At 41.9% G+C, this 12,583-nt stretch overlaps 1 protein-coding gene across 1 annotated transcript; it reads left to right on the top strand.

Annotated features, from left to right (window-relative positions):
* The first annotated feature begins 4,064 nt into the window (after positions 1-4,064).
* On the top strand, positions 4,065-12,292 carry LOC100840458 (exocyst complex component EXO84B). The gene is made up of 7 exons (XM_003557371.4): positions 4,065-4,508; positions 5,725-5,822; positions 6,777-7,818; positions 9,095-9,607; positions 10,348-10,536; positions 10,609-10,742; positions 11,830-12,292. The coding sequence occupies exons 1-7, from the start codon at positions 4,290-4,292 to the stop codon at positions 11,990-11,992; spliced, it is 2,358 nt and encodes a 785-aa protein (XP_003557419.1). The 5' UTR covers positions 4,065-4,289; the 3' UTR covers positions 11,993-12,292.
* Positions 12,293-12,583: the final 291 nt, after the last annotated feature.

Genomic DNA, 12,583 nt, shown 5'->3' with positions numbered 1-12,583 from the left:
CTGCGGCGTTGATCCCTGGCTCCAGCGACTCCGCAACGCCCCACCTCCTTGAAGCGACCTCGCACATAAAAGGGTTCGATATCTGTGCTTAAGTGCTAGTCCCTAAATCGACTCTCTAGCACACACAGTTTCAAGATGTAATATCATAGAACAAAGGTCTCAAAATATTACAACGCAATATCCAGAATTTAAGAGTGCTTACAAACTCGCATAACCACATGAGTTAGCTCGGAATAAACGAAAAGTTCTATAGCGGAAAACGAAGATACAAGAGCCACATCAACACCACGGTGGTAGCATGTTGGAATGTAGACTCGTAACCCAAAGACCAAAACGTACCCTCACTCTTCGTCAGAACTTCCTGCATCATTAAACGATGCAGCCAGTAGGGTCAATACATTCAATGTATTGGCAAGATCACAATTTGATATAACAGCACCTACCAAGTACATGCATATTTATGGCGAGGTGGAGTTCAGGCTATTTGCGTAAAAGCTTCATTGTTTAGTCTTATCATTTTAACCAAATAGTTTTATCACTATTGGACATTGGGTAGACACACTAATGCTCCTATTAAACTATGGACATTGAGTAGACTCATCAATGCTCCTTTCCCAAGTTCAAACCATTCATTTTATTAAGAAATTAGAATGAATGAGACCTTCCTTATAACTCCCTAATCTAGCTGCTCATAAATATCCATGACCGGGGACACGGCTAAATACTTAGTTTGACACTCTCGAGAGGTTGTACACTTTACCCACAAGAAACCGACGTGTTAATCCCTTGCTGTCCTTAGGGTAGAGTAGCAACGGCATCGATTACAAGACTTTCAGAAGTAATCCCCTAGACCCATACCGAGGGACCCGCTCCCACCTGCACGGCTACATCATCACGCTCCTCGGGCCCAGGTTCAAACAGCTTACTCAATCTTGGCAGATCTCATATTACCATGTGGTTGTACGGGAAGCTATTAAATAGGAAACTAGTCCAGTCTCTGGTTACCCCGGGTGGCATTCCACATTTTGCGACACAGGCGCTCCCATAGACATGGAGAGATGACTCATAGAAATGGACCCATAGACATAGACCTGACGTCGCATAACATCCAAAATCTCAAAGCCGCCCACCCAGGATGGTTCATTAAAATTAAGTTGTTTTGCCATACACTAAGTAAAACACAGCTTTTCTCCATAACCATAATATTATCATGATGTAGTAAATTCCCCCACGATACTATCATATCATAGCACTCAACTACAGATGCTGGCAAATTGGTGGTAAGGTGATGGCACGGATATAAACTACACTACCTGGGATTTATAGCAAGCATAGAGATACAAATAATATTCCTAATGCAACTAATAAAACATCTAGTGCATAGTAAACATATTAGGGAAATGATCAAAGTGACTTGCCTTGTTCAAAGTTGTGGTAGTTTTCACACTCTTCGCAACAACAAGGTTCACACTCCAAACAATCTAAAACAAACAAGTACACATACACATAAATATGCGATTCGATACAAAGAATATGCCGTGATGCAACAGCTACGATGATGCATACCTAGCTTGGTTTTAGTAATAACAACTTTAGTTTCTGTTTTAAAGAACTTTTCAAAGGATTGGAAAGATCATAAAATATTATAGAGCTACTTATTGTGCATGATCCAAAAGTAAGGTTTAATAATTGCTTAATGAGTTTTTAGAAAGCATGGAGCAAGATAGTTTGGTACTGCAAGATTATCTTACAAAATAATTCTTCCTCTGATCCATTGGACAGGGAGTATACTTTAGACATTTTTCGAAATGATAACAAGTTCAAAATGGTTTTAAAACATTTCATATGAATTATAAACCATAGTTAACCATTCTGTAATTTGGTTCTGTTAAAGTTATTCAAATTCAAAATTAAACAGTGCCAAAAGATTCTACATGCCATGAGGATTCCATAAAGGTGCAGAATATCAATTTTGGCCATATGGTTTAAAAGTTATGATCATTTGAATAATTAGGGGTGTTTCTGCAAGATTTCCATTTTAATTCGGCCGGGAAAAATCTTTTAATTAAAAGATGACACGTGGAAGCTCCTGATTGGTTGATACCGGTTCGGGAAAGAAATAAAAGGCAGCCGTCGGATTCACTTAAAATGGACGGCTCAGATCTAAAGGTACCCTTTCGTTTAAGTGGTCTAATCTCGGCCGTAGAAAAAAGATTGGACGGATGGGAGGCGTCGGCCTTACCTTCGGCGGCGGCGCTAGGGTTCCGGCGGCGTGGGTGTTCCGGCGATCCTCGGAGCTCGGGAAACAGCGGGGAAGGGGCGGCGAGTCGAGGCGGTCGGGCTCTTCCTCGGGGTGGCCGGAGACGAGCGGTGGAGCTCGGGTTCCCGGCAGCAGCGACGGCGAGCTTCGGTCGTCGGCGGTCTTGGCGCTACAGGGCACAACGAAAGAAAAGGAGCACGTCATGAGCTGCGCAAAGAAGAGAGGAGAAAGAAGCACCAAATAGCGGCGGCTAGAGTTCACCGGCTAGTCGACGGCGACCAAAAAAGACGGCGGTGTCCGAAGCTTCTCCTGTGAGAAATTTGGGCAACCTGGTGGCGAAATTGAGCTAGAGAGGAGAGGGACTGGACTGCGGGGGTGAAGGGCTTTAAAAGGACGCGGTCGGTTGCGGAGATGGGGGTCGTGGGCGAGAGAGACGCGGTGGTGATCGTGCTCGGAGTGGAACGTTGCCTGTGCGTGAATTCCGACTCGGCCGTTGAAGGTGGAGGACGATGCTGACAGGCGGGGCCCGCCTGGCAGCGACTGCGGCTCGGTGCGCGTGAAGCTGGGCTGCGCCCACTGCTCGGTAAGTGGGCCGGCCCAGTAAGGGTCGGTCCGGTTCTCTTTTATTTTTCTTTTCTTTTTTCCATTTTTTCATTTTCTGGTTTTGAACTAAGCTTTTGATTCAAAGCTCCAAATCGAGTCAAATAAAATGCAACAAAATTTGTAAAATCATTTCTTCATATGATTCAACTTCTGGGACAAGAATTCCCTCATAATAAAATATATAGAAAATACTTTTGCCTATAAAATTGCCTTTAAAACTTTATAACTAATAAAATTTGTAGTGTTTAAAATCCAAAACAATTACCAAAATATGGGGTAGCATTATCCATGCGTTAAACCACCTTTATTGACATCCCCCTCATGGGTCAAAATCCAATTGGCAAAAGAAATGTAAAAGCAAGATTCAAATGAAAAGGAACTTTGTTATTGGATTTTTTGTGAGTTTAAGTTCATGGTTTTGAATGTGGTGAAATGCAGAAGTGACATGATGCTCATGTAATGCAATGCATTATGAAAGATTTTGAAAATTTGGGATGTTACACTCCTTGTCTCACCATGGGGATACGGCAAGGGAGGGCGAGGGGGAGAGGGGACTGGGCCGGCCAACGACTGTGGCGACGCGATTTTGACAGCGTCAGCGGAGATTGGGATTTGGGTGTCAGAGTAGAGAACAAACGAACCCGTCCAGAATCGATGGATTGAACCCATTGGAACTGATGGATTGAGATCTGACCATTTGCCCCCAGACCAAACCGAAGCAAACCACGTTCACCTAAGAACCGCACCAGACCAAACCGTTTGTGAACACAACCCACTTCCACCCGCCCAAACAAAACCCATTTAAGAACCCAAACCATTAAAACCGTTTAATACCAAACCATTTACCAGGCCTAAACGCTCCATCTGTATTTTTCTCATTGTTAGGAAGTTTCATGCTAACTCGAGACCACCATGTAAATTTCCATATTAAATAATCCCTCTGTCACAAAATAAGTGACGTGGATTTGTGGTCATTTATTTCGGGATGAAAAGAATTTATTTGGAAACGTGTCATTAACCTCTTTTAATAAGCAACACCTGTATATATACACGTACAATCGTACGAAATGGAAATAAATATAGTGCACCTACGGAGTAATAATAAAGCTGCAAGCTGCTCCGGTACAGCTCACGACCAAGACAAGCCCCGCGGCCCGTTTCCTAGGCCTGGCGGAAACTTGTAAACTTTAGGTGCACGCCTAATCCCAACTTCCTAACCCAAATCATTAGATCAAAACAGAAAAAGAAAATAAAAGCTCCCAACGAAACCAAAACCAAAGCCGCCCTCGAATCATTCGTTCGTTCATTGGCTCCTTCGATTGACGAGGAGCAACTACCCCACCCGCAACGACGACAGCAAGGACGGCGGCGATCTCGGAGGCCAAATCCGCCATTGCCCCGCTGTAGGAGGCCTTCTGGATCTCGGATGGCGTCGGCCAAGTCGTCCCGGTCGCGGCCGGCCGGCCACTCCGGGGTGTTCCCGGTGGGCGGGGCGGCGATGGGGCTGGGCGGGGGCGGAGGAGGCGGCGGCGGGGGTGGAGGCGACGGCGGCGTGCAGCTTGCCGACAAGCTCAAGATCTTCAAGACCGACAACTTCGATCCCGACGCCTACGTGCAGTCCAAGTGCCAGACCATGAACGAGAAGGTGAGCCAGCTCTCTCTGATCCGCCCGGGGATTGGCGCGCGCTCGATCCGTCTCCGTTTGTGTTTGCCGAGTCTGGATCGCGACCGGTGGGATTTGTGGGCGGTGGGGAGTTCGCGCGTGGTGTTTCCGGGAGCAGTCCGTGATCGTGCTTCGTATTAGAGGACGAGGGACGCCATTGCAGGGCTCGATTACTACTTGCATTTAGGTCTATTGTGTTACCGGTATCGATTTCTGATTGTCTTCCCTCTATTGAATTGTGAACATATGTAGAGATTTCGGTTAATGGGTAGAATAGTGATGTTGGAGTCAGATAAATTCCGACTATGGTGATATGAGTCTGTGACCATGTTGTGGTTGCAATGCATGACTAAATGAGTTGCAGTTATATCTGACGATGCTTTACTTCCGCTGGAGGATGAAACTTTATGCATTGTTGGCAAAAAGAATGGTTATTTTGCTGCATTATACGTCGAAACTGAAAATCGGGCCTGCTCCAAACAACTGGAAATAATTTTGCAACTTCGTGTGCACTCTTGAACAGATTGATTTGGAAATGTTTTGAGTTCAAGTTTGAACATACCGCCAGTCTGGTTAATGCATTGTAAATTGTAATGCAGCCATTGCTTCTGTTTTTAGCACCAGGTTAACGTAGCTACAAACACTCCATTGGATTATCTAAATTTCTAGCATTCAATTATATGGTAGGATGCTCGCACATTCCTTTTTTGTTTCCCCATAGTGTTTTGCATCCTTACCTAGTTAAAGACTCACTGTATCTAACTGTTCATGACTAAGCTATTCTCATTTACCTACTGAAACTTCTGCGTTTTGCTTCATAGTCTGCAGAAGCAATTTTCAAGAGGATATTTTGCTAGTCTTCGGTTGTTTGTTTCCCGTGTCTTCTGATTTTACTCTCTTTAAAGGGGCTATTGGTGCGCAATTCTTCTGCAGTACAGATTCTTATGAAATGTTAGCTCATACCTGGCTTAATTAAAGTATGTAGTTGGCATTGGTGTTTCTACTTGCTTTACGCTGGCACTATCACATGCTTTTGTGCATTTATACTTGTGGTCTTGCAGTTGTGCACATCCAATCCGTATATTCTCTAGGCTTGACATTCTTTAACATTATTTTACCAAACTGAAACTACATTTGAGCTATGAGTACTGTATTAAAAGTGCACAGAAATAACCTGACAAAATCAACTTCATGACAGGAAATAAGACATTTATGTTCTTATCTGCAAGACCTAAAGAAGGCTTCAGCTGAAGAAATGCGGAGAAGCGTGTATGCAAATTATGCTGCATTCATCAGGTCTGGCAGCTGCCCTAAGCGTGTAATCATGTTTGATAATTTTATCCATTGTTACTATCGTGATAGAAATCAACCTCCCTAATCATGACGAAACATCACAGGATGGTATCATTTATTTATCGCTTCCAGTGTTTATTTATTTTTCATTCTTGTTAACGTTTGCATAAGGCTTACAAGAACAACTAAACATGAAGAGACATCACAAAAGTTATGTCTTTTAATTATTGCTGCTGATATTTTTCTCCACTCTGATAAGTGCTGCATTAGAACCACAGGAACAACCAAATGTGACTTTTGGTCCTTCTAATCAACCCTGCACCATTCGTACCCATTAGTCCATTACACTGATAAAACTTGCTTAACATTTGCCTATTTCATTTTACTTTTTTATATTATACTTTTTCTGACAATTTAATTAAACTTTTTGGAGATGGTTTTGATACAAGCACCAGTTAGCTACAAAAGTAAATGAACTTTTCTCTTCCATGTTTTCATACTTATACCTATTTCCCACTTGTTAGCTGAGTGGATGGTTGGAAAATTGTTTGATAAGCATATAACAAAGAATCACACACAATATAGTCAGTCAGTCACTCCTAACATGTTTTTTCATCTTATAGTTTGTGTCTGCAACATAAATTCTGTAGGGTACTAACTTTCCTGTAATTTTTTTTCTGTCCTCACCAGAAAAGTCAATGCTCTGACAATCAAGAGTTCCAGTATTTTTTTTCTAGCTGTAACCTCTCAAGTGTTATTAATTCAGAAATAAAGGAATATAATCATTTTTTTCATGGTGAATTAGTGATGTGCAAAGCATCGGATTTGTGGCATGTGATATCATAATTTTGCATTAAGTGCCTTTGCTGTTGAAATAACTAGTTTATTTATCTCAGTTCTCCCTCTTATTTTCCTTTGTCCCCACTAATATCTGATAACTGATCTTCTGGACATCAGAACATCGAAGGAGATATCAGATCTCGAAGGGGAGCTCTTATCAATTAGAAATTTACTGAATACACAGGCAGCTTTAATCCATGGTCTATCTGAAGGAGTTCAGATTGATTCGCTGACTTCGGGCACTGAAGGTTCTATAGATGATGATATATCCAATATTGAAGACCAGGAACCTTCAGAAATACAGAAGTGGTCTGCAGATTTCCCTGACATGCTTGATGTTTTGCTAGCTGAGCGAAGAGTGGATGAAGCACTCGATGCACTAGATGAAGCGGAGCGAGTTGCTGCAGACGCTAAACGGACACAGACTTTAACTACAGCCGAAATTTCGGCTTTGAGAGGCGCTATCTCTGATAATCGCCAAAAGCTGGCAGACCAGCTTGCTGAAGCTGCCTGTCAGTCATCTACTCGTGGCATTGAACTGCGTGCTGCCTCCTCTGCTCTCAAGAGGCTTGGTGATGGCCCTCGAGCTCACAGTCTGTTACTGAATGCACATAGTCAAAGGCTTCAATTGAATATGCAAACTATACATCCATCAAGTACTTCATATGGTGGGGCATACACTGCAGCGCTTGCTCAACAAGTTTTTTCGGTCGTAGCTCAGGCGCTCAGTGACTCTGTAGAAGTCTTTGGTGATGAGTCATGTTATGCATCTGAGCTGGTTACATGGGCTGCCAAGCAGGTCATGTCATTTGCACTTCTTGTAAAGAGGCATGTGTTGTCTTCTTGTGCAGCTGCTGGAGGCTTGAGAGCAGCTGCGGAATGTGTTCAGATATCACTTGGACATTGTTCTTTGCTGGAAGCTCGTGGTCTATCTGTTTCAGCAGTTCTCCTGAAGCAATTCAAGCCCAGTCTTGAGCAAGCATTAGATGCTAACTTGAGGAGGATTGAAGAGAGTACTGCTGCACTAGCTGCAGCTGATAACTGGATACTCACTTATCCCTCAAACGGCATTCGCCCATTAGCTAAATCTTCTGTTGCTAATTTGGCACTTCAGCCAAAGCTCTCTAGTAGTGGGCATCGCTTCAATTCAATGGTTCAGGTAATGTTTGATCATTTTTTGTTGTGTAACTTCAATGAATCTTTTTGTGCTTGTTGTTTTCATAACAATGGTAGTGATCTATCTATCTTGACAAGCTTTGCCCTGCCGAATATGGCATAATGATACTATGTATTCTTTCCTACACAAGAAATACTACAACCTCAATTAACAATTATTTTGCATGATTGAACTTCTGTTCGCACAAAGGTGTCGTTTTCAACTAGGATTTGGTCAGTTCTCAGTAAATGCTTATCTCGATGACATGATTTTCAGGTCACCTAGTCAAGTTGATCCCCACCAAACCGACTAGGTGACGAATCATGAGTAGCCTGAGACTAGTCTAGCAGTTCTCCAAATAGAGCAGAGCAGGGGATGAGGAGATAGAAAAGAGAAGATCAGAAGAGACCGTGTGAGAAGGATGTGAGGGGGAATGTTATGAGGGGAGAGGCTGAATACTGACTAGATCAGGTGTTGGTACGTCAGGAGGTGGATATCTGAGGTGGTAGCGGCATGTCATGGAATTGGAGATTACAGTGATGGCGTGTCTTGGCAGCACACGAGAAGGAGGTCTCTGTACAGCTGGTGGCGCGGAGTGCCGTCGTCACAGCAGCACAACCTAGCCAACTTGCCGAGTCTAGTCGGTTAGTGATTATTGAGTCACTGACTAGGCATCGGCTTGAAAACATTGCTCAACTACCTACGGGATAGCTAAATTATGGATGTAACAGGAGATTCTGTCAAGTGTATTCATTTTATTTTGTTTGCTTAGGGTACTATTGCAGTTCCACAGCACATTACTAGTACTGAAGTAGGTATTTCGTGCCAATTAAAATTTAGGGAATGAAGGCTTAGAAGTTGGAAGACGTGGGAAGATTTAGTTGTTTTCTCTTAATCATTCTCCATGTTTTTTAGACTAGCTACAATACATTACATTAGTACAGTAGGGTTACAGTCATTCAGGACTTGAGGTGATTCACGAAACAAAGAGTTCCTCGACAGGAGTCAATCCAACAATTCCCAATTGAACTAAAAATCATAGAACCATCAACTGCAGTATATTAATGTGCCAGCCTGCCCGAGCTTACTTTTTTTTTATAGTCGGCTTCAGTGGTATATTGGTGGGTTATGCTTAAACAGCCTATAGGAAATCTTCTAATACGAACCATTTCCATTGTACTTGACTTTATTAAGGGCGGTGACTATCTTGTATTTTTACCCTTTCCGCTATACTGTATGATCATACACAATATGTTTTGATAATATCTTGAACTTTCAGGATTACTTTGAGGATGTCGCACCACTCCTTAGCTTGCAACTAGGTGGTTCTACAATGGATGGAATTGCACAGAATTTCAGTTTATATGTCAATTTACTCATAAGCGCATTGCCTGGGTCGATGGATGATGAAGCTAACGTAGATGGTTTAGGACATAAGATTGTTAGAATGGCAGAGACTGAGGAACAGCAGTTAGCTTTATTAGCCAATGCATCTTTACTTGCTGAGGAGCTGCTACCTAGAGCAGCTATGAAGCTATCATCGGCAAACCAGTCCAGCATGGATGATTTGCGCAAAAGAGGGCCAGATAAACAAAACCGTGTGCCTGAACAACGAGAATGGAAAAGGAAACTGCAACGCATGGTAGACAGATTGAGAGATAGTTTCTGTAGGCAGCATGCTCTTGAACTGATATTTACAGATGAAGGTGATACACATCTCAGTGCCGAAATGTACATCAGTATGGATAATACTGTTGAAGAGCCAGAGTGGGTGCCATCTCCAATTTTCCAGGTATTTACCAACTACAAGTATTTCTCGCCTCTTGAGAAATTAAACCCAAGTGCATATTACCTTCCGGAGCGGTTTATTTTAATACATGAGCCTTGGCTTTGTTTTTGTAAATCCTATAGCTCTTTCCTATATGTCGCTGTGCTCATGGTTGAAACTTTTTTGTACGGTGCTACATTGAAATGATTTTTTATGTCATTTTTGTGCAATGTCCAGGTTAGTTCTCTACACGACTAGAATGAATGTTCCATACAATGTAAGTAACTAGAGTAGAAGAAACAAATATGTACGAGTCTGTTTGGATTGTAGCCAAATTGTGCCCCACCAATTTTTAGTTGGTCCTTGTTTGGATGGTTACCAATTTTTTGGCATGCCAATGCTCCCTTTGGCACACTGGTTCATTTTTCTTGCGAGTGTTGGCCAACTCATTGGCAAGCAAAACCTTGGCCAAAGTTTTGGCTAGCCAACTTTTTGGTAGGGCAAACTAGGCTAAAAGTCTAAAACCAAACACAACCATATTTAAAAATAAGGCGCCTTGACTGCGATATCCCGTCCATATCGTTATGACCTTACATCAAAATGTTAGCTTTCATGATGATACTTCCTTTAATTCTAGATCAGTGAAGGCTTGTAGGGTTTGTTATGCAGCAACGTGTTGAACATGATTTGTCTTTCTTTGCATCGTGCAAGCCTGTTTCAAGCAATTTGGTCTATGTAAGCATCTTATGTGCTGTTCATTGCAGGAACTCTATGCAAAGCTGAACAGGATGGCGGGTATTGCTGCAGATATGTTTGTTGGTAGAGAAAGATTTGCTACTTTGCTAATGATGCGGCTCACTGAAACAGTCGTACTTTGGCTCTCAGAGGATCAGGCCTTCTGGGAAGAGATCGAACAGGGACCGAAGCCTTTGGGCCCCCTTGGTCTTCAGCAGGTAAGTTCCATACCCCTTTTTCTTATTTATTTTTAGGTGTACTTGTCATTCCAAATTTTACTCTTGTTGCAGTTCTACCTGGATATGCAATTTGTCATCATCTTCGGACAAGGTCGATTTTTGTCTAGACATGTACATCAAGTCATATTGGATATCATTGATAGAGCAATGGGTGCATTTTCTGCTACTGGAATGAACCCTGATAGGTACTATGCTTGACTCCTATTTTTACTTCTATAGTTTTAGTATTAACGTACTAATATGGACCTGCAAACTTCATCAATAGTTATGTACCGCAGTTGTGACTCGATGCTCGGATGTGTTTTGTCTTCAAATTTTGTGATTTAAGACTCAATTGATCCACCCTTGTTAAAAGTAGAACGGGATAAACTGATAAAGAACACTTAGATGATCATAGCCTCGTGTTTTTAATTTAGGTAGGCTGCTATACTTGTAGTCTAGATTATTTTCCATCTATTGTTCTATGCATGGTTTCCCAGGGTCTGCTGTCTTTCTGGCTTGGTTACTATCAATATTCAGTAACCAAAATGTCTCTACTGAAATGATCTCAAAGATAATGTCCTGTAGGGAGTAAGTGATTCACATGACTTTTGCACTGTTGTTGCATGCAAATATATTATTCAAATACTAGTTGAAAATTAAGGACTGCATTTAATTTGTGTCATGTCTACCTAATTTCTTTCGGAAAGCCAAGCAAAACTTGCCTGATGTCAAAATTCAGTAAACAACACTAATACAGCTGGTACAAAGTTAGTTACAATAAATAATATGGTGATACGCTTGTGCCGTTACTACCGCTGCCTCTACTCAAATGATCTACTCCGTCCGGAAATAAAGTGACGTGGATTTGTATAAAAATCTATAAAAATAATTTTGTTTCAAAGGTTAATTTAGTGCTTTTTTAGAGTAAAACTTGCAAAAATACTAGGGTCTATGCTTAATTGCCCCCTCCAATATTTGATATTCATTTTTTGCCCCCCTCATAAGCACATCCTGGCTCCGTCCCTGGGAGGGAGTATAAAGATTCAAATACAATAGGTGTTGAAGCCAGTGATAGAAATAAGTTATGGAGGCAGGAACCATGCTGTTGCTCCAGTGACTAGACGCATGAACTTTCAGTGGGTTTGGGAAGTTTTGTTGTGTAGTTCATTTTAAATATGTATATCAAATATTTGCAACAAAAGAAAAACGTCCAGGTGTTTCTCTCGGAAGTTGCTTGTTCCTTGTGCTGTAGACTTCTAAATTTCAATTGGTATGCTTACTTTCATGCAGTGTCCTTCCCGGCGACGATTGGTTCATGGATGTCTCTCAAGAGGTTGTCAGCATGATTAGCGGAAGGGCTAGAGTTGCCAATGGGGACAGGGAGGTTAACAGCCCGACTGCCTCAGTTTCAGCACACTCGATGTCATCGTTCAGATCCCACGGCAGCTCTTAGTTTTACAGGCTAGTCTTTTTGTAGTCAGGCCATTGTATAATAAGCATTAGTACATTCTCTCTTCTTCCATATTTCTCTACTTTTATTCCCTTTTGTTTCTTTTTCCCATCTTTGTTCTACATCTGTTGTGCTAGCATAGGTGGATAATTGTTTGACCTAGGAAAATCTTTTTAGCCATTGTTTACGGCGCTGAGGCCTTGCATGACCAGTATATGGTATGAGCTTTGTACAACCGCATCATTCTTTTATCAGGTTTTATGAACAGGACATTGGTGCTTTGAATAAGTTCTGGGCGTGTCATCAAGTCTATTATTTTTCTATATTATATGTAAAGCCAATCTAAAATCTTCCATGGAAAACAGTACTGTAGCAGATTTAGTTTCCCACTATTCTGACGTTTAATTGACCGATAGTTTTTTGTGGTTCGTTTTGGTTGAACTTGGAGCGCCACAGGATAGTTTCTTGTGATTCGTTGTGGTTGGTCAGACTGGAGAAGAAGCCTACGGGATACCCAGGCGAGATGATAGGGTACGTTTGGTTCGTTGCTGAAAATTACAAAGCCAATTTTTTTTTTCTCATTGACCAAATTTG

The sequence above is a fragment of the Brachypodium distachyon genome, chromosome 1, assembly GCF_000005505.3.
Source record: "Brachypodium distachyon strain Bd21 chromosome 1, Brachypodium_distachyon_v3.0, whole genome shotgun sequence".
NCBI lineage: Eukaryota > Viridiplantae > Streptophyta > Magnoliopsida > Poales > Poaceae > Brachypodium > Brachypodium distachyon.
Note: the sequence above shows the minus strand (reverse complement) of the source record. Positions and strands in the feature narration are given on the sequence as shown.

What these genes read in the sequence shown, in the direction of transcription:
- LOC100840458 (XM_003557371.4), top strand. Translation starts at nt 4,290, where the DNA reads ATGGCGTCGGCCAAGTCGTCCCGGTCGCGGCCGGCCGGCCACTCCGGG. An exon ending in TGCCATCTCCAATTTTCCAG is followed by an intron (nt 9,608 to 10,347) that starts GTATTTACCAAC and finishes TGTTCATTGCAG; the next exon opens with GAACTCTATGCAAAGCTGAA. An exon ending in GCCCCCTTGGTCTTCAGCAG is followed by an intron (nt 10,537 to 10,608) that starts GTAAGTTCCATA and finishes CTCTTGTTGCAG; the next exon opens with TTCTACCTGGATATGCAATT.